This window comes from Marmota monax, unplaced genomic scaffold (assembly GCF_021218885.2).
Source record: "Marmota monax isolate L192 unplaced genomic scaffold, Marmota_monax_Labrador192_F-V1.1 WCK01_AAM20220418_F8-fsc00086, whole genome shotgun sequence".
Classification (NCBI taxonomy): Eukaryota; Metazoa; Chordata; class Mammalia; order Rodentia; family Sciuridae; genus Marmota; species Marmota monax.
Genome location: NW_026693086.1, coordinates 7,818,225 through 7,844,724, shown reverse-complemented (window position 1 = coordinate 7,844,724; position 26,500 = coordinate 7,818,225). Strand labels below are relative to the sequence as shown.

The 26,500-nt window shown below is 43.4% G+C and overlaps 1 protein-coding gene across 5 annotated transcripts in view; it reads right to left on the bottom strand.

The window, feature by feature from the left end:
- The window catches only part of Tpst1 (tyrosylprotein sulfotransferase 1), a 95,131-nt gene that overhangs the window by 52,552 nt on the left and 16,079 nt on the right, over nucleotides 1-26,500 (bottom strand). For 4 of the 5 annotated variants that reach the window (XM_046454578.2, XM_058582684.1, XM_046454577.2 and 1 more), the window contains one exon: nucleotides 11,748-12,693. In XM_046454578.2, the coding sequence (XP_046310534.1) occupies nucleotides 11,748-12,592 (845 nt within the window). In that variant the 5' untranslated portion in view covers nucleotides 12,593-12,693. Of the gene's footprint in view, nucleotides 1-11,747; nucleotides 12,694-23,689; nucleotides 23,800-26,500 lie in introns of those variants that run through there. The other variant, XM_046454580.2, reaches the window with a different exon arrangement.

The window sequence follows — 26,500 nt, the reverse complement described above, 5'->3', positions numbered from 1 at the left end:
GTGCGCTGGGGAGCAGCACCAGTAGGCCAGAGGCGGGGGCAGAAACCTGGGCACGTGGGGCAGGAGAGGGACCACAGCTGAGAGACAGAAGGCCCAGCTTTGGGACGGGGAGAAGAGGGCAGGGGGAGCCTGCCTTCCCCCGTGCACAGACTCGATCCACTCCTGAATCCTGCCACCACCAGAAGAGCCTTGAACCCACGCAGATGCCCTCTCTGCAGAGACCTTCCCTGAGCCCTGAACTGGCGCCTCACTCCTTTTCCCTTTACCCCATTTAACAAAGATCACGGGTCTTCCAAGACCTCCTGACTTGTGCTTCCTCTACAGAGAAATGTCATACTGGCCATCACCCGCTAAGGACAATGCCTGAGGAAAAGGAGAGCCTGCCCTGGTGGAAGTTACCGGTCCTCCCTGATGACCAGATGCAACCACGTGCTTCTGGTAGGACAGGGAACATGACACTTAGAAACACCCTGAAGAACACTCTGCTCCTGCCAAGGCCTGCCCTCAGAAGCCACCAGCATGGCTCAGCGGCAGAGTACATGTCCAGCAGGCAGAAGGCCTGGGGTCCAGCCCACACCACAAATCAACAAGCAACCTGAAAGAAGAAGGCTGCCTACCAACTGCAGCTTTATCAGAGTCTCACCAAGTTAGGGGATGGGAGAGCCTCAAGTCCAGCAGCATCTGTCCCTGAAGGGGGAGGTGCTGGAGAGCTGTCTGTGGAGCACCCAGCTCACCAGGAGGTTGAGCCTCCTCACAGCCTAGAGGCCCGGCTCACCAGGAGGCTGAGCCTCCTCACAGGACTGCAGACTCTCCTCTCCCCAGTACATCAGCTCTGGCTTTCAGGAGAAAACCACAAGGCCTTTCAGGCCTTAGAACACAATTCCTTGCATCCTATCAGATCATAGTGGGATGAAATTATAAATCAATAGCAAGAAAAATTACAGAAACACTTGGAGACTGAACAACACACCTTTGAATTATGATTGGGTAATAGAAGAAATTGGAGAAAGTGAAAGATTCTTATGAGACTAGTGAGCCGGCACGCCAGACACTCTGGGACACTTCGAAGGCCATTGGAGGAGGAGTCACAGCGGTGATTCCTGCACAGAAAAGCTAGAAAGATCCCAAACAGACAAGATGCCTCTCAAGGCCCTGGAGAAAAATGAACCAATTCCAAAGCCAGCAAAAGGAGGGTTTTGGAATAATTAATATCAGAGCCAAAAATCAATGAAATTGAGAATAAAAAACAAGACAAGGATCAATGAAATAGATTTGGTTCTTTGAAAAGATAAACATGACTGATAAGCCAAAAGAAAGAGAGATAAGACCAAATTAATAAAATTAGAGATGCAAAAGAAGGAAAATAAGGGCTGAGATTGTGGCTCAGCAGTAGAGCACTCGCCTTGCACGGTCGGGACCCGGGATGGATCCTCATAAAAATAAAGGCATTGTGTTGTGTCCATCTACACCTAAAATAAATAAATAAATATATATATATATATATATATATATATATATATATATAGAGAGAGAGAGAGAGAGAGAGAGAGAGAGAGAGAGAGAGAGAGGGAAAATAATCACAAACATTACTGGTATCCAGAGATCATTAGTGCCTGTTTTGAAAATTTACATTCCAATAAATTGGAAAATCTAGAAGAAATGAACAAATTTCTAGACATATATGACCTACCAAAATCAAACCAAAAGGACACAGAAGCCCTACACAGGCCAGTAACAGGCAGTGAAACTGAAGCAGGAATAAAAAGCTCCAGCAAAGAAAAACCCACGGCAGACGGATGCCCAGGGAGATCCCTGGACCTCTAAGGAGGACTAATGCCACTCCTCCTCAAACTATCCCATGGAACAGTTCTGTCTGTGAAGGCAGTCACTCTGATACCAAAACCAGATAAGAGGTCCCGGGCTGGGGCTCAGTGGCGGAGTGCTTGCTAGAATGTGCGAGGCACTGTTGGATCCTCAACGCCACAGAAAAATAAAAAACAAAGGTGTTGTGTCCATCTGCAACTTAACCAACCAACCAACCAACCAACCAACCAAACAGATAAGGGCATGTCAGGAAAAGAAAACCACAGACCAATATCCCTGGAGGACATGGATGCACAACATACAGACGGTGACAAGCCCATGAAGAGCTACTCTATATCACACGTCATCAGGGAAATGTAAATTAAAACAAGGAGAAACCACCACACACCTATAAAAATAGCCAAAATCCAAACACCAACAAGACCAAATGCTGACCAGGACCTGGGGGCAAAGGCTTTACCACAGTGAGTGGGAAACACACAATACAGCTGCTCCTGGAGATGGCGGGGCAGCTACTTACTAAACATACCCTTACCACAGGATCCGCCAGTTGTCTTCCTTGGAATTGACACACATACACCCTGAATGGATATTTTAACAATTTATTCATAACTGCCAAATTTCAGAAGCATCCAAGATGTCCTTCAGTGGAGGAATGGATAAATAAAATTGAAATGCATAAAGAGATGGAATATCATACAATGCCCCCAAAGAAAAAAAACCCACCAGGCCATGAAAAGACAAAGAGGAATCTTAAGTGCATATTACTAAGTGAAAAGGCCAAGCTAAAATGCTACACACCATGAGAGTCTGACTCTACAACGCTCTGGAAAACCTACGGCTATAATAAAAACAGTGGTCACCAGAGATCAGGAGGAGAGAGTGAGCAGGTGAGCACACGGGGAGAGGGTGAGCAGGTGAGCACAGTGGGGAGAGGGTGAGCAGGTGAGCACAGTGGGGAGAGGGTGAGCAGGGGAGCACGGATGGGAGAGGGTGAGCAGGGGAGCACGGAGGGGAGAGGGTGAGCAGGGGAGCACGGATGGGAGAGGGTGAGCAGGGGAGCACGGAGGGGAGAGGGTGAGCAGGGGAGCACGGAGGGGAGAGGGTGAGCAGGGGAGCACGGAGGGGAGAGGGTGAGCAGGGGAGCACGGAGGGGAGAGGGTGAGCAGGGGAGCACGGAGGGGAGAGGGTGAGCAGGTGAGCACGGAGGGGAGAGGGTGAGCAGGGGAGCACGGATGGGAGAGGGTGAGCAGGGGAGCACGGAGGGGAGAGGGTGAGCAGGGGAGCACGGAGGGGAGAGGGTGAGCAGGGGAGCAAGGAGGGGAGAGGGTGAGCAGGTGAGCACGGAGCGAAGAGGGTGAACAGGTGAGCACAGAGGGGAGAGGGTGAGCAGATGAGCACAGAGGGGAGAGGGTGAGCAGATGAGCACAGAGGGGAGAGGGCAATCTGGTGAGCACACAGGGGTTTTAGCTAGTTAAAACTCTCTGCAATTGTGGACACATGTCCGCACACACCTGACAACACCCACGGAATGCACAATACCACACGTGAACCCTAAGGTAAACTACGAACTTCAGGGATGATGGCGGTACATCACAGGCTCACTGATTTTAAGAAGTGCACCTGTCTGGTCTGAGTTTTGATATCAGGGTAGGCTCTGCAGGTCTGAGGCAGGAACTTACTTTTGCTGAATTTTGCCGTAAACCCCATCCTGCTCTATAAAACAAAGCCCAGAGTGGCTGCACCGATCTGCAGCCCCACCAGCAATGTATAAGTATCCGCTTCTCCCCACGTCCTTGCCAACACTCATTGTTACTTGATTCTGCAAACTGGTGCAGTCACTCTGGAAAACTGTATAGAGATTCCTCAGAAAACTTGGAATGGAACCACCATTTGACTGAATCATTCAACCAGTGGGTTTATACCCAAAGGACTTAAAATCAGCATATTACACTGACACAGCCACATCAATGTCTATGGCAGATCAATTCAAAATAGCTAAGCTATGGCACCAACCAAGGTGCCTTTTAACAGATGAATGGATAGAAAGTTGTGGGGCTGGGGTTGTGGCTCAGTGGTAGAGCACTTGCCTAGCATGCGTGAGGTACTGGGTTTGTTCCTCAGCACCTTGTAAAAATAAACACATAAATAAAGGTATTATGTCCATCTACAAAAAATTTTTTTTAAAAAGAAAGTGTGGCATATATACACAATGGAATATTACTTAGCCATAAAAAGAATGACTTTATGGCATTTGCTGAAAAATGGATGAATCTGGAGACTATTATGCTAAGCAAAATAAGCCAATCCCAAAGAACCAAAGTTTGAAAGTTCTCTGTGAATTTTGCCATCGGTGAGGGCACAAGAAGGTAACATCTATGAAGCAGAAAGCAGGCCCTCCCTAGACACTCAACAGCCAGTGCCTGATCTTAGACTTCCCAGCCTCCAAAACTGGGAAGTCAATCCCCCACTGTGCATACTCAGTTTATGTTACTTGAAAAATTGCAGTCTGAATAACTAAGATATACCCTCAAATTCTTGTGCCTATTAAGATTGCTTTTTAGAAACCACTATAGTCCCAAGGTCTTTAATTTTTATCATTTTATAAATTTTATAAAACATTATAATCTATTTTTCTTTTGAAAATAAAATTGAAGCTTTGCTATTAAATCCAAGCAAAATTAAATATTGTTAAATCCAAGCAAAATTAAATTTTGCATCAACCAGAGCTACTTTGTTTTAAATACTTTTTATACCAAGATTCCTTATGATATTTCATTTGACCTGCTGAAAACAGAAGTTTGAAAGCAAATGATCTATAGGAAAAAATTCAAGATCTTTAGCACAGAGGTTAAGGCCCCCCAAAGCTGGACTCCATCAATTTAAGTCTTATTTCCCTCTGCTTCCTGCCTGGAAATGAACTCTCCTCTTTTTCCTCAAAACACCACATCATTTCTCATCTTCATTAATCTGGCCATACTGTAATCTCTCAATTAGAATTGTTTGGCTTAGTTTGTACCAATTTTTTAAAATTCATTTTAACCTATGAGAAACGAGTGCCGCATTCTGGGCCCCAGTGGGACTGTGCTTGGGTGGCTCCCCTGCAGAGCACTATCAGGCACAGCAAGGCGCAGCTGTTCCTCAGGTAGGTCTGGACCGAGGCACAGAAGTCCCCAACTCACTTCTTCCTTTGGAACATGGCAGACCAGAGTTAGACACAGGCAGCCGCCAGGAGTAACATCTCCAGCACAGCTTTTTGACTAAGGGAAACACATCCTGGAAGTCAGGAAGGAGCTACAGCACCTGAGCCCGGTCAATGAAGGAGCGCAACATTCCCCGAGTCGAAGCCAGATGCTCTTCTTTCATCTATTGAACTCTCCTTCCTTTAGGTAACTCCTCTCAATTGGGCCTAGGGCAGTGTTTTGGCCCCCAGGGGCACATTGGGCTGTGTGATTGGGGCAAGGCAGTGTGAGCTACTAGCACCTGTTCAGTGGAAGCCAAACCAGGGGTGCTGCTACACAGGGCTGTACAGGACAGCACAAGACAGAGTCGCCTGGCCCGATCTCGGAGATGCTAGGCAAGGGCAGGCTTTCTTTGCTCCAGGTTGGATTCCTAGTTTTTTCTCTGCCTTTCATCCTAGAAGCAATAGGGTGTCAGTTATCCTGTCCTTGATCCGTCTCTTGTTCTTACCACTGCTCTATCTTTTCAGTCTAAACTTATTTGGCTTAAATTTTGCTGTATCCTTTTCTGCTCCAAGAGCAGACAGCCACTCTTCTCTGAACTGTAGCTGTGATTCCTATACTTGTTCTATTGTATTGTTCTTCTTTTCTAGTTTTGCCCTTTGACCTATTTATCCCAGGTCATTTTCTACTACCATAATGAGCTGAACAGCAGAAACACTTCCATACTCCAGGAACTTCCTGAGTTTCCTGATGGAAACAATTAACCACAAGGCATAAGAAGAGGGCACTGTCAATAGACCAAAACTTACTTCTATTTCCTGCATAAACGAATTCAACAAAGCAGTAGGATATAAAATTAACACCCATAAGTCAAATGCATTCCTATATATCAGTGAGGAAACAATGGAAAGAGATATTAGGAAAACTATCCCATTCACAACAGCCAAATAAAATATTTGAGAATCAATCTAACAAGACAGGTGGAAAGGCTTCTACAATGAAAACTACAGAACTCTAAAGAAAGAAATTGAAGAAGACCTGAAAGATGCAAAGACCTCACATGTTCTTGAATAGGCAGAATTAACATTGTCAAAATGGCCATACAACCAAAAGTGCTATACAGATTTAATGCAATTCTTACTGAGGTTTCCAATTACGTTCTTCATAGAAATAGAAAAAGCAGGGATGGGGTTGTGGCTTACGGGTTGAGCACTTGCCTAGCACATGGGAGGCCCTGGGTTCTATCCTCAGCACCATATAAAAATAAATAAATAAAGACATCGTGTCCAACCAAAAAATAAATATTAAAAAAAATAGAGGGCTGGGGATGTGGCTCAAGCGGTAGCGCGCTCGCCTGGCATGCGTGCGGCCCAGGTTCGATCCTCAGCACCACATACAAAGATGTTGTGTCCGCCGAAAACTAAAAAATAAATATTAAAAAATTATCTCTCTAAAAATAAATAAATAAATAAAAACCCCAAACATCCACCACCCCACCCTTGCCCTCCTTGTCCCAATCTCCCACTTTACTTAAAAAAAAAAAAAAAAAAGAAAAAGCAGCCATGAAAATCATTTGGAAAAATAAGAGGCCCAGAATAGCCAAAGCAATCCTCAGTGAGAAAAGTGAAGCAGGAGGCCTCACAATACCAGACCTTAAAGTATACTACAAAGCTATAGTAATAAAAACAGCATAGTACTGGCACCAAAACAGACATGAAAAAGTAGGCCCCGCTCTCCATCCTGTTAACTTAGGAACCAACTTCTTCAACAAGATTCTTAAAAGCACAAAAAGTAAAATCAAGAATCAATAAATGGGGTGGTATCAAATTAAAAAGCTTTACAGCAAAAGAAACAATCAAGAACGTGAAGAGAGAGCCTACAGAATGGGAGAAAATCTTTGTCACCTATTCCTCAAGAACTCAAAAAACTTAACACCAAAATAATAATAATAATAATAATAACAACAACCACCCAATCAATAAATGGGCAAAGGAACTGAAAAGGCACTTCACATAAGAAGAAATAGTCAACAGATGGATGAAAAAATATTCAACATCTCTAGCAATTAGAGAAATGCAAATTAAAACTAAACTGAGATTTCATCTCTCACTCCAGTCAGAATGGCAATTATCAATAATACAAATAACAACAAATGTTGGCAAAGATGTGGGGGAAAGGTACATTCATACATTGCTGATGGGAATGCAAGTTGGTGCAACCACTCTGCAAAGCACTATGGAGATTTCTCAAAAAACTTGGAATGGAACCAACATTTGACCCAGTTATCCCACTCCTTGGTATATACCCAAAGGACTTAAAAATCAGCATACTATAGTGGACATCAATGTCCATAGCAGCTCAATTCACAATAGCTAAGCTATGGAACAAACCTAGGTGCTCTTCAACAGATGTACGAATAAAGAAAATGTGATATATACATACAATGCGATATTACTCAGCCATAAAGAAGAATGGAATTATGGTGTTTGCTGGTAAATGGATAGATCTAGAGACTATCATGGTAATTTTAAAAAGCCAGTCCCCAAAAACCAAAGGCTGAATGTTCTCTCTGATATGCAGATGATTACTCTCAATGGGGGTTAGGGGGAATGGAGTTTCCCCAGATTGGGGGCGGGGGCAGGAATGAGAATGGGAAAGATAGTAGAATGAATCGGACATAACTTTTCTATGTTCATATATGAATATACAACCAGTGTAACTCCACATCCTATACAACCACAAGTATGGGAAGTTATGCTCCATGTTTACATGATATGCCAAAATACATTTTACTGTCATGTATAACTAAAGAGAACAAGTAAAAAAATTAAAAAAAAAAAAAAAAAGACTCAGGGCTGGGTTGTAGCTCAGTGGTAAAGTGCTTGCCTAGCATGTGTGAAGCACATAAAAAAAATAAAGTTATTGTGACCATCTACAACTAAAAAAAAAAAAAAAAAGATAGACCTGTAAACTGGGCACAGTGGCACACGCCTATAATCTCAGCGGCTCGGGAGGCTGAGGCAGGAGCCAGCCTCAGTAAAATCAAGGTGCTAAGCAACTCAGTGAGACCCCCGTCTCTAAATAAAATACAAAATAGGGCTGGGGATGAGGCTCAGTGGTCAAGTGCCGCCCCCCCCCCCCCGCCCAGTGCTGGGACCCAACCCAGGCTTCACGTGACAGGCAAGTGCTTCACCACTAGGCTTCATCCCCACCTCCTCTGTCTCTGAGACTGGAACTGACCAGAGAAGGAAGAGGCACCACCCTGACTGGAAACAGTGGGGCATCTCCACGCCAGCCCCAGCAGAGGCAAGGCTAACCTTCACAGTTGACAAGCGAAGGCAGGCAGAGCTGTGAGCTTGTTCCACATCAATGTCTTCAACAGCCAGGACCTAGGTTCCTGGGCTACCTGGTGACATCTGCAAACCTTCAGGCTTCCCAAATATTTTTAAGTACCGTCATACTACATAACATTATAACAAGTATTAAGAAACTGATTTTAGGGACTGGGGATGTGGCTCAGGGGGTAGCGTGCTCATCTGGCATGCATGAGGCACTGGGTTCAATCCTCAGCACCACATAAAAATAAAATAAAGATATCGTGCCCACCTAAAGCTAAAAAATAAATTTAAAAAAAAAGAAACTGATTTTAAACAATTTTTCCAAAAGAAAGCAATGTTTGTACACAGGAATAGGCACACAGGATGACTGACTCTGAGGTATAAATCGACATAACAATGAACACCAAATATTTACAACTTGGTCCTAAAGAAATAACTGCTTCTGCCCTATCCCTGAATTTGTGGTTTTTTGAGAGTAGGGACTCAGTCTTAAAAGAGGAAGTATGTGATAATTTAGACTCAACTAAAGGTTTGCTCTTGTGCTTTATATTGGAATTCTGGGTAAGATTATTTCAAAAAGAGGTTCATATGCCATTTTTTAATTTTGTTTTTAAATTTACAAAAAACACATGTACCCTATCAGAAAGTTTAAAATTAAAAGGTTCAAGTGCTGGCAAAGATGAGAGACAATTACAGTATAAACACCAACAAATAATACAGTTTAGAAAATCTTAAGGAAGTATATATTTTATAGCATGTGTGTGTGTGCGTGCGCGCACATGCGCACGTGCAAGTGTGCGTATGTGTCTACAAGCACATAAGTATGATCCAATAATTCTCATTGGTGTATACTCAAAAAGAAAGAAATACACTCAAAAAGAATGCTCATGTTCCACAAAACTAACGTACAAGTATGTTCTTGGCAACTTTATCCACAATGGCCCCAAACCAGAAACAACTCAAAGTGTCTGTCCATGGAAGAACGGATCAACTGTGGCACACTTCACAGGAATAACAATGGAGCAACCACTGTTATTTACAACTGCATGAATGAATTTCAAACACAACACTGAATAAGAGAAGCCAACCACAAAAAATATGCACAACTGCATGTAAATAAAGTTTAAAAACAAGCAAGACAACCTGTGGAGACTGGGGTGGCACAGGGGCAGCTCTGGGTGGAGGAGCACTGACAGGAAGGAGCAGGCACAGCCTCCTGGATGCTGCTGGGGTTCCCTATTCCTTGGTGTGGGTGGTGAGTATAGGCGTGCACATGAACTAAGCGCTCACCCAGCCGAACACTGAGCATCTCACACAGACACCTGCAACATGGCCAAGGTTCTGTGACAAAGCCCAGAGCTCGGCTGGGTCTCCAAACAACAGACTAGATGCCAAGGCTTGTTCCCTGATGAAATTCACTGACTTAAAGGTTCTATGGATGGAGCACAGCAGGTACACATGCAGAACGGTCTCTCTTCCTATCCCCAGGATTTAACTTCACATATCTCTTCAGTCCCCATTAGGAGAGTCTGGAGATGTTGTCAGCTTCTTTGCACTGACAAGCAGAACTAGCACCAGTCTCCCGGCCAGGGCACACCACAGCCCTTGGTATCAGCAGGGGACGGACTCCAGAACCCTGCAGATGCAAACTGTGTAGATGCTCAAGAGCCTCACACAAATGGAGCAGCATCTGCACACAACCTGCTCACACCCTCCCTTATAGCTAACATCACCTCTAGATCACTTTTGAGACCTACAACAGGGCCAATGCTGTATAGACAGCTGTCATGCTGCATGTGTAGGAATGATGACGAGGGGAGTATGTACATCTTCAGTGCAATTTCTTGCAAATACTTTTGATGCATGATTGGCTGAATCCAGAGGCAGAACCCCAGCTGTACTTACCTAGGAATACAGGTCATTAAAAACCAACTACAGATTATTATCTGGAAAGAACAATAAAGTGCAGTGACAGTGACTAGGACTGTAATTTTCTTTCAATCAATACAAATGATCTAGAGTTGCAGTGATGGTAATGGCTGATAATGTGTAAACCACCAGTAACTGAGAGCGAGGCGCCGGCAGGCAGACATTCCTCGGAGGAGACGGTCTGCATGGAAAGGCAGTGCTTACTAGACAAGTCACAGTCGTGGGAAAGTGAGGAGACATGCTCAGTGGAAGGAGCAGCTCACACTGCACACTGCTTTCTCTTTTTTACAGAGATATACATTACTTTGATAAATTAAAAAAGACCAAAAAATAAAAAATAAAATTTTACACAAATTCTCTTCAATAAGGAGGCACCACCTGAATTTAACAGTGCTTTCCACTGTCATCTCCTCATTCTCTGCACACAGTTACTGCTCAGGCCACACACCAACTGGTCCACTGCAGCCACCCCTTCATGGAAAGGAGGCAGAGTGCAAGACTCAGCAAGAGGCTTAGTCACTGTTCTAAGCGCTGGCCCCTAAGGACCTCTGTGTGGATGAAGCTTTCCAACCATGGCGGCTCTCGCCTCCTGGAAACAGCCAGAAGGGGATCCACGCCTGACGACAGGGCGCTGCCTGTGGCAAGGTGCTAGAAAACAGCAGAGCTCAGTGGATCTGGCACATTCTGAATGACAGCTTTGCATCTCAATATGAGCATGTCCCCTTAACCTTTCCATGACCTTGTCTTATCCGTAAAAGGTCGTAGTACCTTCATTATTGCTATAACTAAAATTTTAAATGCTTGACATTCCCTAAGTGCTTGCTGACACAGTAGGTGCGTTCCCTGTATTACCCTAACTCTACCCAGAAGCCAAACTGCCACTTACAAGCACACCTAGAAGTCAGAAGTCACAAGCCAGTAACACTGAACCCGGACTCTGAGGCTGAGGTCAGTGGAAAGGCCCTTCTTTGCCTGTTAGCTGGTTGGCATCCAGCACACAGACACAAAGGACCATGATACTATAAGCGCACAGAGATTACATGGACAGAGGGTATCTAATAAGCTGACAGAACTAATGAAAAGAAAACTCCGCATCCAAGCTACCCCTGTTCCCGAAAGGTCTAAACTTTATGTATAAAAAAACTACATCCATGCCCACACATGTACCCACACACACACACACCCACGCACACTCACACCCATATGTGCACACACTCACATGCTCACACACCCCCCCACACATGCTCACACCCACATCCACGCACGCACACACCCACAAACATGCACACATGCACACACATCTGTGTACAACCCTCCTACAAACACACGCACATATGCACACACACACACCCACGCGCACACACACCCACAAACACGCACACTCCCACATCCGTGCACACACACCCACGCACACACACCCACAAACTCATCAGGGGGACACGGGGTGAGAAGGAAGAGTGTGCCCTGGACTCACTTTGACAGCGACACTCCCCCGGCCTTCCCGATCATCTCCTCATGGTGCAGCACTGAGTAGTTCCATGGGACGTGGAGAAACTTCAACAGGGTCCTCATCCACCGCTCAGGATGGAGGACGAGCTGCTCGTAGTGGACCAACATGCACTTTTTGTAACCGACCTCCATGCACTGGTTGTACATCGTCTCTATGGCACGATTCCACTTGGCCAAACAGTCCCTGTAGCTGTTCAGGTCAAACCCAGCTATAGTAACTTTCCGAGAAATCATTGAATGCACTGATGCCCGGCCATCTCGAACCATCAGGAGAAATTTGGCATTGGGGAACAATCTGGCAAGGTAAGTTAAGGATTTCAGGGCAAAGGGATCTTTGTTACATAAGTACGGGGCTGGCTCCCCATGCTTCACGATGATTTCTAGTAAGAAGGCTTGCATGGCAGAGTCCAGCACTTCATCAGTGACACCAGCCTCATCCAAGCGGATCTTCTCTTTACTGGACCGCGACCACATCTGCTTCAGGGCCAGGATCCGAGGAATGACCCTGGTCTCCTCTCCACAGCGAATGTCAGGGTGTGCGTCCAGCATGGCCCTCATGAGTGTGGTCCCACTCCGAGGCACACCGCCAATGAATATCAAAGGCATATCTTTGTGATAGGCAAAGGTTTTATTGGCTTTAGAGTCCAGGCTGGTTCGCACGGTGGCTTTTGTGCTCTCCAATTTGGCTGGCTGGCTACGTTCCTCTATTCGGTGGTGGCATTCCATGGCATGCTGGCCCAAGTAAAATACTGTCACAGAACTGATCACCAGGCACGCCAATAGTAAATTCTGCTTCAGTTTTCCAACCATCTTGATGTGGTTATCTTGTTATTAAACAAATACTTTGCTCAAAATGATTTTCAAAAAAAGTTCAGGCCATGGAGATTGTACTTCAGAAAGATGATTAATATCTGGTAAGACAAGGAAAAAGTTTATTTATCATCACATTATTTGATTGTTTACAAACAGTCTCCAGCTACCAACCACTGAGTTCTACGTGTGAAGAAGCCGAAGCAGCCCTGGCATTCTCAGAACACAGTAAACACAAAAGTGAGCAGGAACTCCTCGCTGGGCTTCACTCAGTGGTCCAGCACTTGCCCAGCATGCATGAGGCCCTTTTTTGATCCTCAAAACAACATGCATGAATAAATAAATTATCAGAAACAGCTTTTCTTAATGGAACAGGTCTGACATGCCAGCAGTAAATTCTGCTTCAGAACGCCTACATAGCAGGCATCGGATGGGAGAAAAAATAAAAGCGTCTGCACCAAGGAGTCAAGCAAGTATTGAAGACACCCAAGCATGCCTGGCATCTGACCCAAGGCTGACCACTCGCACTCAGGTTTGCTTCATCCCCAAATAATCACCATCTCCACATTCCAGTATGATGAGAAACTACTACAAAAGAAGTATGAATGTAGCTTCCAAATCCTCAGCAGAGATTCAGTGTTCATTCAGGCATTGCAAACCAGAAGTTCACGTCTGACCAGGACAGACCGTGAGAAGGAGGGCAGTGTAGGAGCTTTGCTCTCAGAAGACAAAGTCTTCAAACAGATACGCAAACAGTGACAATAAAATGTGATCAGCACTCAAAGAAATGCACAGAGGGGGCTGGGGATGTGGCTCAAGCGGTAGCACGCTCGCCTGGCATGCGTGCGGCCCGGGTTCGATCCTCAGCACCACATACAAACAAAGATGTTGTGTCCGCCAAAAACTAAAAATAAATAATTCTCTCTCTCTCTCTCTAAAAAAAAAAAAAGAAAGAAATGCACAGAGGGATAAGGCAGCAATAGGAAAAGGGGCACATAGGCCAACTGAAAAGGCTGTGCAGGCTCAGGAACTGCAGGCAGAGCCCGAGGGCTTGACAGGACACAACCCCTTAAGGAGAGCTAGTGTTCACATGCTTGCTGGCACACAGGCCTGTGACTGAGCCCTGGAGGAAGAGGGGAGGTTTGGACGCAGGGCACTCCAAAGCTGCAGGTGCCTCGTGGTCAAATATGTAAACAGCTGGAACTGCCGGTCCAGTGGGAGCAAGGGTCCACCCTGAGAAGCAGACAGCAATCAGACCACACTCGCACTAAGACAAGGACCTGCATCTTCAGAGGACAGCATGATGTTAGTTCCACGTGTCAACCTGGCCAGGCCACAGTGAGCATCTGTTTGGTCAAACACCAACACAAATGTTGTTGGAAGAATTTTCAGATGTGACTAACATTTAAATTGACAGATTCTGAGTCAAGTAGGTCACTCTCCACAACACAGGAGGGCCTTAACTGTTAAAGGCTTTAAGAGACAAATTTTTCCAAAAAAGTAGAAAATCCCAAAACAGCACAGAACCACTGCCGGAGCTTCCAGACTGCTATACCTGTCAGACTGCCCTGCGGATTGCAGACCTGCCAACCCCATGACAGCATCAGACAATTCCTTAAAATCCATCTCTTCTGGGCTGGGGATGTGGTGCAGAGGTAGAGCACTTGCCTATCATGCATGAGGCACTGGGTTCAATCCTCAGCACCACACAAAAATAAAATATTGTGTCTACCTATAAATAGAAACAAAATACCTAAAACAAACAAACAAAAAACTGTCTATTCTGTCCGTATCTGCATCCCCCCACAGATTCTCTTAGTTCTGCTTCTCTGACCCTGACTAATACAGTAAGTGTAACTGGGGAAATGACTACGCTAGAAAAAGAATACACTCTGAGGGGAACATTTCCAGCAATTCTTCTACCCAAACCAAGGGAAAAGCTGGATGAGACTTATCCAGAAACAAAACAAAAACAAAAAAATCCCCATGAACAAAAAACAAAACATTTGGTGCTCTGGAAATCAATCAAAGGGTACAACAACCTAAAAAACATTTATGTTTGAACTGAGAATGCTGGGTAAAGCTCCTTGCTGCTCAGTAGACACAGAGGCTCTGCAGAGCAGGGCAGGCAAGGCAAGCCAGGAGGAGCGGCCGCTTTACTGATGGAGTGGGTGCCGCATTCGGGGTGGTAAGTAACACATGCTCAGGTGCACCGACACATAAATGGTGGACCAGGTGGTCGGTGAGCAAGAGGTTGGTGCTGTGGCAGGCTGAGGCTCAGCCACAGTCAGGGCAGGTGGGTCAACCCAAGTCTGCGTGTGGACATCAAGGGAGACATGAAAGGACGCTGCCGAAGCACAAACCAGAGCCATGTGCACGGCTGCTCCTGACCCACACGCTGCTACTGACAGGGGACCAAAGCCTGGCTGCTGGAGATGCTCAGGTCCACATCCATTCTTATTTCCTTTAAAAACTGCAGCTTCTGGGGTGGGGTTGTGGCTCAGTGGCAGAGCACTTGCCTAGCATGTGTGAAGCACTGGGTTTGATCCTCAGCACCACATAAATACAAATAAATAAATAAATGGTCCATTGGCAGCAACAACAACAAAAAAAATTAAAGTAATATAATTCTTTAAAATGCAGCTTCTGGACCCCACACCAGTGTCACAGTTTTAACAATTTAATTTGGAATCCAGTGCTGTTGGATTCATCATAGTGCTTGGGGGAAATATTTCGTGATAGTATTTCTTTAGCCTCACAGCATTATAAATTTTCAGCAAATGTTTGATAAATTAGTTCAAGCCCACGGAGCCACATGGAAAGCAGGCGACCCCAGAAAGCCACACATGGAGATGAAAGCAATCACACAGTGTGTGTATGTGTGTGTGTCCATTACACACCTTACTTAACAGCTGTTTACATATAAACAACTGCAAAAGTGTATCTGTGTGTACATGAGCAGTAACTTTGCATGCATCTATACAAACATCCACACGAGGCAGATTTACAGACAGAGTGCAAAAGCAAGGACTTAACTGCAAACAGGCACGAAGGGACACTTTGTAAGAACAGGAATATTCTAAAAGCAGGATATTATCACAGTTACACAACTCTATGAAACCTAAAAATCATGGAACTGTACTCTCACAATGGATGAGTTTTGTGGTATATAAACCTGCATCTCAATACAGCTGTCTTTTAAAAAAAGAACACATTAATAGAAAAACATTTTAACACTCTCAGTAGCACACATCAACCAAGATCTGGTTTTTGTTTATGCAAGTATTCAAACCATCTGAGAGATGTCCATGCACATATTATTGTGCCAAGCATAAAGCTTCAACAAAGAACCACAAATAGGTGGAGATTAAAAGACTGGCTTATTTAAGAAAAAACTGCAAAGGAGGAAGCATTAATTAAGATAAGCACTGAAATGTCTACACAGAAAACTTCCATGACATGGAAATACAATTAAAGTGCTTTCCCAGTGTTCAATTTAAAACGAAATATGTGGGAAGAAAAGAGAATGGCAAAAAAAAGAGATAATACACAAAAAAGAGAATTAAAATTCAACACTATAATAATAACATTTTGGTTGAAAAAACTAAAACTACATTACAAGTTCAAAAATAAAACATTCCTGAACTAAAAAAGACAACTGTCTCTAGAGGCAAGGAAGGGTCTACATTTCAAGCAAAACAAACGACAACAAACCCCATCAGAACCTATCCTACCAAGTTTAAGTGTGTAGGAAAAAATTATGCAGGCTCCCAAACAGAAAACAAGGACCAAGCTGTCCCTCCTCTTCCGATTCTCTCTCTCACACACACACACGCACACACATGCACACATAGCACATGCACGCACACAGCACATGCATACATGCACATGCACCCACTCATGCACATGGCACACACACTGCACACACATGCACACACATACATGCACGCACATATGCAGATGTACACACATGCACATATGCACACACGGCATGCAGATGCACACACACACGCACACACAGCACACACGCGCCCACATATACATGGCACACACACACACAGAGCATACATGTCTATTTTTCAAAAGCGATCAATCAAGGGGCTGGGGCAGTGGCTCAATAGTTGAGCGCTTGCCTAGCCTGTGTGAGGCACTGGGTTCGATTCTCAGCACCATATATAAATAAATGAATAAAATAAAAGTCCATACATCTAAAAAAATTTTTTTTTTTAAAAAGTGATCAATCAATAGGCAAGTATTCTTTTTTTTTAAATATTTTTATTAGTTGTTCATGGATCTTTATTTTATTTACTTTATTTACTTATTTATATGTGGTGCCGAGTATCGAACCCGGTGCCTCGCACATGCTAGACAAGCGCTTTACCGATGAGCCACAACCCCAGCCCGGAAAGTATTCTTAAGGTGGCACTGAGGCTGAGACTCACAGGCTGAATGGGGTGGGAAAGTTAAAGGAGAGCACAAATTCAGAAATTTTGTATGAATCTGTTTCAAAATGCAAATTTAAGGAAGGAAACGAAGCAAAAAATAAATGCTGGTAAAGATGTGGGGGGAAAGGTATACTTGAACTTTACTGGTGGGACTAAAGACTAGTTTAACCACACAACGGAAAGTAGTATGGAGATTCCTCAAAAAACTAGGGATGGAACCACCACATGAACCAATTACCCTACTCCTTAGGTTTTTCCCCAAAAGACTTAAAACCAGCATAATATAGCAATTCAGCCACCTCAATATTTACAGGAGCACAATTCACAGTAGCTAAATTACGGAATCAACCCAGGTATTCACCAATAGATGAATGGATTAAGAAACTATGGCATACATACACAATGGAATTTTACTCAGTCATAAAGAAGAATCAAATCATGGCATCTGCCACTAAGTGGAGAACATCATTCTAAGTGAAAACAGCCAAACTCAGAAATTCAAAGGTCGAAGGTTTTCCGTTATATGCAGAAGCTAGAGTAAAATAAAAGAAAGGGGAAGGGAAGAAGAGGGTATCATAATGGAAAGATCGTAATGCAGAAGGAGATCTAGAAGCAGAGTGAAGAGACAGGAAGAGGAAGCCTCGCAGATGTATTTTTAAAATCACATTATGTACCACGGGAATGTCACCTTTGGCATAAGTAAAAAGGACCAGGCAAATGTAAAAAAAGGAAGCCTGGCAGAGAGGAGGAAGAAGAATGGGGAGGGTGAAAAGATGAGGGGAAAGGAGAATCAAGAGCCACAACCAAATTCCAGGCGCGTGTGAGTTTGCCAACTATTGTGCATAACTATCAAGCTCTCTTAAAAATCCCTATGTTTAAAGCAATAAGTTTTCTTAAGTTTTGATCTGCTCTTAGTAAAATTTTACAAGAACTGGCCTAGGAAACAAAATTTGTTTTTTTTAATCAAGATAACTATGAGTGGGTTTTTTTTTCCTGGTCTTTATTAGGTTTCTGATTGCTAGGAAAACTGAAAACTTAAAAAAATTAAGGTTTATTTGAACATCTGTTTTTTAATCTTCTGAATTGTCACTTTAAACTCTGGCTAAATATGATTTATAACTCTGAACACACATCTATTATTTTACAATATATGTGATATATGGTATTAATTTTACGTCAATATTCTAAAGCTATTATATAATCTTTTTAAAGTTTTTTTTGTAGTTGTAGATGGACAGCATATCTTTATTATATTTATTTTTATGTGATGCTGAGGATCAAACCCAGTGCCTCACACGTGCAAGGCAAGCGCTTTGCCACTGAGCTATACCCCCAGCCCTTATTATATAATCTTTAGAAGTCTGATGGTCCTGGCATTAGTCATGACTGTAATCTTAAAATGCTGTGCATGAAATAACTGAATTGTCTTGTCAATTGCTAAGCGCTGGTCAAAATTGTAGCTACAACTCTTCCAACTCTGTATCACCCAGTTATTTTTTTTAAATATAGATGGACACAATATCTTTATTTATTCGTTTATTTTTATGTGGTGCTAAGGATGGAACCCAGTGCCTCACAAATGTGAGACAAGCACTCTACCACTGAGCTACAGCCCCAGCCCTATCACCCAGTTTTGATTCTTCTCTAAAGCATTTACCAGATTCATGGAACAGCCTCTAACAAGTACTCTTAAATACAGCTTTCTGATAAAAATTTAAATTACTATACAAATTGGTTTTCCTTTGATTCTCTTCAGTTAAAAATTGGTTCAAAACCACTACACAACTGAATTTGTTTTGTTCTTATTGGTTCTGCTTTATGTTTTCCTTTAAAACTCTGTAACTAGTGTCTTTTAAAAATTATGCAGAAGTACCGCTTCTAACAAAATCATCTTTCCCAGTGGTGTGAAATGGAAGCCACTGCCTACAAGAATAAAATTAAACTTAATGGAATCCAGGCAAGCTTGGCCTTCCAGCCACTCCTCCTCAACTCCGCTGTTCAAATGTAGCTAAAAGGGTTGTGACACTGACTCCCAATTGTCAATCACTGTCCTCTAACATGGGACCAGATTAGACCAACAAATGGGACAACAAGGGACAAACAGGATTAGCATTATCTTCAGGGAAACTCTCACAAAGACAAGAGGGAATATAAAAGATCAGAATCAAGAGGGAGTTGCTTGGGTCAGTCCCACCAAAAGGTATATAAAACCAGGAGGTGAATGAAAAGAGCCTGATAAGAACCATCACAAAAGGCTCTGCCAGAACTGTTTGTCTGAGCCTCATCTAACAGACCTGCTACTGGAAAATTCAGACCTTGAGATGTACACATATGGAAATAGTTTTATGGACCAAGAACAACACAAATCTGAGTATGTGATGGTAACCCAGGAAAAAAGGAGATGAAAAACAAAAGCCTTTCAACATTAGGCACCTCCACAGTGAAGACAGAGTTCACAGTTCTGAAAAGGGATCTCTATTCAGGTCAAGACAAGAAAATGACTGCTGCACTGAGCCCAGGTATGGTTTTCTCCAGTGGCCCATGCCTGTGGAACCACTTAGAAGAGAAAGGAGCCCCTAAGCAAGGGGTCCAATTGGATACTCTCTGGCTTGACTTCCCTTGTGTTCTCACAGTTCACATGGTTCTTTTACTTTTAGGCTTAAGTACCTGGCATAAGGTGATACTTAACATCTGTTTGGACTGCCAGGCAGCAGGACCGACATCCAACACATCCTACTGTTTTATGTAAACTCCTGTGATACTGGGGAAACACAGGCTCTTACAGACAGCTTGGCCCAGGATGTTCAGAACATGGTGCCAGACCCTCCAGCATCACCTGTTCTTAACTGACTTACAAAGCAGTGACCACAGAGCTGGGCAACAGATCAGCAGCTTCCCACTAGCTTTGCTACAGGTAACACCTCTGATGTGTGGGTTATGTCGACAGTAGTTGTCTAGGTTTCAGGGACCTGAAAGTCAATTTTGCTGAAAACCCCAACTCTTCACTTGGGCCTGCAATGTCCCATGGGTGACCAGAATGAAAGGAAAGGCTTGGTATCCCTGTCTTCATGTTGTGTCTGCTTTGTTGTATTAACTTCAGGGTCAGATTCTACTCAGGCCTTCACGCTTGAGAAACGTTTTGTCCACAACTATAATATAGGGATAGCTTGACCTGGACTGGCATGATCTCCCCCACCCCTCCCTTAAGGCTAACCATGCCTCCCTCCTCCCAGGCACCATGAGTGGAGGCACTAGACCAGAGAGGAGTGAAAAGAGATGGCACCCAAGTCCTGGGAGGAGCTCCGCCTGTTCCCAGAAGAGATAGGGACATTCCTTTTCTATACCTCTCTCTTCCACATAGCTCTTCTCTTCTATCTGTACCCCTCAACCCACTGGAGTGGACAAGCTGGTTTGCAAGAAAGTTGTTCTCTATTCTTCGAACACTGAAAAAAGCCTTTCTTTCTCCCCACCACTCGAATCTCAGACATGGGGTTTTTTATGGGATAAGCCTCCAAATGTGGGTTTGGTAACAATACGTGTCAAACAGATGGATTAAAAGATATATGTGTGTGTATATATATTGTACATATTATATACACAATGGAGCATTATTCAGCCATAAAAAATAAAATCATGTCGTCTCATGGATGGGACTAGGGATCATCGTGTCAGTAAAATAAGCCAGACATGAACAAATATCACATTTTCTCTCATTTGTGGAATCTTGAACTTAAAATAATTCTTAAAAGACAATCAGAAAAGGGCACTAAGAGAAGAACAAGGATAGCAGGGAGGTAGGATGACATATGAGTATGTGGAAATATCACAATGAGACCTGGTAACTTGTACAACTAATATGAGTTAATAATCATATATATTTTTTTAAGTGAACAGTGAAGGCCACGGAGAAAGCTGATGAGAGAGAAACAACAAGCAAAGCAAAGAAGCAGAATGGAAATTTTCTCAAGTCCTAAAGGCACTGGAGGGATTATGGATTAAAAATCAATGGACATTTTCTTTAAAACATCAAAACTGAAAAAAGAATGCATTACTCTAAATTATACTTTGATAAATATTCTTGTATATACAAAGAACTTTCATACACAATTATTTTCTTAAAATTTTAGAAAAGGAACTGCTGGGTCAAGGAGGGTGGGAATATAGAGATTTTAAAGCACTCAATACATATTTGAGTCATCTTCCTCATCCAAATCTGACACCCCCCCCCCCAAAAAAAAAATGCTATTGGTTTTGCCTTCAAAATACATCAGAATTTGGTGTCTTCCACCAGGACCACAAATAGGTATCCTCCACTCTACTCCTATCCCTTACAGCCTATTCTCAACTCCACAGCCAGAGGGATCCCTTTAAAACATAAGGATTATGTCAGTCATCAGCTCAAAGCCTGGGGTGGGGGGCTCTTTCTTGAAAATAGTCTTTAAAAGGATTATTTATTTAAAGACATGCAACACTAAATCTGTGTTGTTTCTCCACCTGTCAAGAAATCCCTAGGGCCAGGGATATGACCGAGTACTCAGTATGGGAAAGAAAGGAAGGATGGGAGGGAGAGAGAGAGGAAGGGAATAAGAAATCCCTATCTACCTATCTATAGGCATCTACAAAGCAGGACTGACTGAGATCAGGTTGATAGGTCATCACCCAAGCTGGCAGTTTCTTGTTCACAGTGAAGTAACTGAGGATGCACTCCTAACCTTGGAAGTTTTCATAGGGTTCAGATAAGGGCAATTCCATCGTTTCTAAGGAATAATATAGGGAAAAGAAAATCCTGTCATGTTTCCAGCCCACGTGCAGTTGTCAAGTGACACAATCAAGTCTTTATTTCTGTGGCATTAATTAAACAAATACTGTTTCCCCTATAATATTAGGGGGTGTGTTCTATATCCCTTTCAAAAGGCTTTGTAAGGGATACCGAAAAGGAACAGAGGAGGACTCTGCTTTCCTCAAAACATTCCCGTTACTTACACTAAGTTCATGGAGCCTGATTGTCTTGCTTTGGACAATTCTTGGACTTGGAGAATCACAGAAGCATGTGGCACCAGTGCTAAAAGAGGCCTCACGTCATCCAGGGTCAGTGCTCTCATTTACAGATGTACAAGCTGAGACCCAACAAGTTTTCCCTCACCTCTTTTCTAAATCTTACCTGTTTGTCAAAGGTCACTTTTTATTTTATCTCATGTATTTTACTTACTCCAATCAATGCATAAAAACCTAACTTGAGCAATAAACATGCCACGTAGGTGACTCTGTCCTACAGATGGGACGCAGGCCATGACAGGTCTAGGTGCCTGAAACACAGAAACCTGGTCTACCTCCACCAGGCACGATGAACAGACACCAGCAGTGTGCACACCGAGCTCCTAGAGGCAGCAGTGCCAACGGGGCTGCAAAGCTTCTCCCTCCAGGTGACACTGCAGAGCTGCTCACACTGTCCTACTGGCTCTTCTCAGACTCTTGAAAAGCAGCTTTTTTTCCTTTTCCTTTGAGCAGTACTAAGGATTGAATCAAGGTCCTCACAAACGCTAGGCATGCACAAAGCCACGTCCAACCCCCTTTTAATTTTTATTTTGAGACAGAGTCCAAGTTGCTGAGGCTGGCCTACAACAACCTCTTGAGTCACTGGGATTATAGCCATGCACCACCACGTCCATGATTTAAGAAGCCCTTTGATTCAAGAAGAAAGTCAAACCTTTACTCATTCAACCACTGTGTGCATGTAAGTGTCTCTCACTGTATTTCCAGACAAGCAGTACCAATCGTTTCCCTCCTGGAATATTCACAGAGCTGAGGCTGAGCTAGAGAACAACAACAGAATGTTTGGTTTCATTTCTATTTTTAGGGGAAAGAAAAAGGATTTGAAATCATAATAAACAATCTGAGAAATCACTATTAATAGGACTGCTCTTTCCCAGGAGGCCACATGAAATAGACACCCAAAAACAATGCTTTAGAGGAGAGTGCTGACATTATATTTCTATACTTAGATCATTACAAATATTTTCCTTTTTCTATTCATTCATTCACTGCAGTACTGGAGATTGAACCCAAGGTCTCACAAATACTAAGCAAGAACTCCACCACTGAATTACATCTCCAGATCCCAATCTTTGTAATTAAAAAAAAAAAAAAAATTTACTTTTTAGTTATAGGTGGACACAATGTCTATATTTTGCTTTATGTGGTACTGAGGATCGAACTCAGTGCCCCAGCATGTTAGGCAAGCACTCTACCACTAAGCTACAACCCCAGCCCCCCGATCTTAATAATTTTTATAAAGTAGATTGCAACTGTAAAATACCATTGGGCCAGGTGTGGTGGTACAAACTTGTAATTACAGCTATTGAGGAAGCTGAGATAGGAGGATCATAAATTTGAGGCCAGGGGCAACTTTGCAAGATCCTATCCTAAAATAAAAAGTAAAAAATAAAAAGGGCTGGGAAATAGCTCACCCTTGGGATCAATCCCCAGTAATGAGAAAAAGAGAGAGAGAGAGAGAGAGAGAGAGAGAGAGAAAGAGAAAGAGAGAACACTAGCACTGGTAAACAAATACAGGGATACAGAGGTCAGTGGTCAGCAAGACCCAATACCCCCTACACATCTTGGCCCAGACACATGGACTCATGAGCATACTTACTTCACCCTGCTGGCTGCCTATTCCAGGTACAAAAAGATGCTGGGGAAATGTCCCCAAAAAAGACAAATTAATGCAGTGGCCCACAGCCATTCTTTCCTGGTTGATGATTAGCTACTTCCCACAGCAATCGTGAGCTTCTTGTGCCTATCATGATGCCAATCAATATGGCATCAGCTTTGGCTTTGTCTAAAGTCCAGTCTGTTGCTGGTTTGTCCATCTACTTCTAGCTTGTAAATAAAAGTAAAAATAACTGCATCACAACTCAACTGAGCCTGCCCGTGAGTACCCACAGGTTAATTTGGAGTGACAACTATGCCATTCAGCAGACACCAAACCTGAGACAAATGAACCCATATTGCAAGGTCTCTCCATAGTCTGCTCAGGATCACAGCACCAACACGGGGCACTTTTCCCCAGCACTCTAGAGGCTGGGGCTGGAGCCGAGAAGTGGTAAATGGCAAGAAGAACACGATCTACACACTGACACTCTCTGAAAATCATCTGGACTCATCTTCCTAGAGGAAAAGAACCCGTCAATAAAGTTCACAGGGCAAGGAAGACCTGGTGGAATACTACTTCTAGGGGGACCTAATGTCTAGGAAACAAATAGGGCACAGGATGAACTCAATATAAGAGTTTTAGAAGTTCAAGTTAAATGAAATAATATCTGGATTGCTTCAACATGATCAGAGGGCAGGAGTGAGGGGGAGGTTCTGTGAGGCGAGACTGCCGAGTCAACTTGGAAGCTAGATGACAAAAGCTGAAGTGCTCAACAGCACCATCTGTTTGTGGAAACATTTGAATTTTTTCATAATAAATAGTTAAAATACAACAAAACAAGACGTTTAAGTTACTAAGTTCTAACCTTCCTAAGCCTGTAAATAAGATCATGGTTGGCCACTCTGTTCCTCTTGTAGATTCTCCAAGCTCACATTTATCATTTGTTTTAAACTGCCCATGACAAAGAATACAAAGAACGCTAACTACTCAAATTATAATCTCCTTCAGTAACTTAAGTTTATGCCATTTCTCTACCAACTTCCTTTGAGAATCAAAAGCAACTAGAAAAGGGAAAAAAGATGGCATTGAATTAACTTAAAAGAAATCTACTAGAGTAAGACCTGAGTTCTGGGCTGGATGCAGGTTTTTCTTAGTCACAGGCACACTACATAAAGTGCCGAGCAGCATCCTTGCTACAGCTGGATCTGGACTGTCCTCCAGGTCTCCTGTGTGAAGGCTTGGTCTCAGGGCAGCATGTTCAGAGGTGGGGCCTTCGGAAAGTGACTGATCATGAGAGCTTGGACCCCACCAGTGGATTAATCCACTGACAGCTGAGGAACTACAGGGGCGAGGGTGGAAACTGCTTGAGGTGGGACACGGCTGGAAGAAGCAGGTCACTGGGGGTGTGCACTGGAAGGGTATTTCTTGTTGCCAGCCCCTCGCTGACCCTCTGCTCCCCAGATGCCTGAACTGAACAGCCTTCCTCTGTCACCCTTTCACCGTGATATATTCTGCTTTGAAGCCAACTGACCATGTACTAAAATCTCATGAACCAAAATAATTCTTTCCTCCTTTAAAAAGTTGTTTTTCTCAGGTATTTGTCACAGTGACAAAAAGCTGACAAATATAGTTCTCGCACCCATAAAATAGGTGAGATGATAATCAAACTCTTTTACAAGTAATTAGATCATAAATCATGAGAGGAAGAAGACAGACTAGGGGAGGTTACAAAAGGAAAACCTGCAAGTCCTTTTTCACTGCATGACAATGATGTGGGTCACATGAGAAGGACCTGTAAAGGATGGAGCTATGGCTCCTTCTCCTTCTCCTGGTCACCCAGCACTTGCACAAGTGGCCTGCCCTCTTCAGGACCACTGCACCCACACCAGGTGCCTGGCCGGCCTCTGCTGCTCCAGTGCCACACCCCTTCCACACACGTCTCCCCAGGGCTCCAGTCCTGCTCCCTCTTCCTGCCCCCTGCCGCGCCTTCCCTTTCGCGCCTTCCCTTTCATTGCTCCCTCTTCTGTAACCTACAGTCACTTGGTAACAACATCTTCATGGCACATTCACCCACCTTACTAGTTTACTCCACAGACTACAAGACCCTTTAAAGCACCAATTAAAACCCTTTCCTCACCTATGCAGTGGATATCTGCATTCTGGATAAAATATAAAGCAAGGAAATTACAGATGAATAACCAGTGAAACCTTTTCCTAAACCTCCCTGAAATACGTACACAGTCATCTGAAACAAAGCAAATGCTCAACAAATAAATACTGAAAATGAAACAAGGAACTACAAAAGTAAGCAGAAGCAAAGTAATCTGGAAGCAATGAAACCATTTTGCAATTCCAATCATTATCCCAACAGAATTTGTTTTGAATCAACAAAATAATCATAAAATTCATAGCAGGGAGAAATAGTTTCTCTAAGTATTTGAAAAAAAGTCCAAAAGATAATAAGGTTTTTACAAAAATATTTTAACTGTGGAGATGCTAACAGTAATCAGTGAAAAAAAATTCAAAATCCAGAAAAACATGCAATTATATATACAAAGTCACAATGCTTCAAAAGCAAATACCACAAAACAGTGACAAAAGATTATTTATGGTACCACATTCCCTCACCACACACCCACTGTACCCTGCTTTATCTACAGCCAACCTCCTTCTTGTCTGACCACCCTCAAATCCATCAGCAATCAAGACTGCTTATCCCAAATCTCAGACCTGACCAGAGGCAAAGAACAACTCTACCTGCAAGTTCTATGGTAAGTCAACCTCAACCAACCCTACAATGCAGATCCCTTC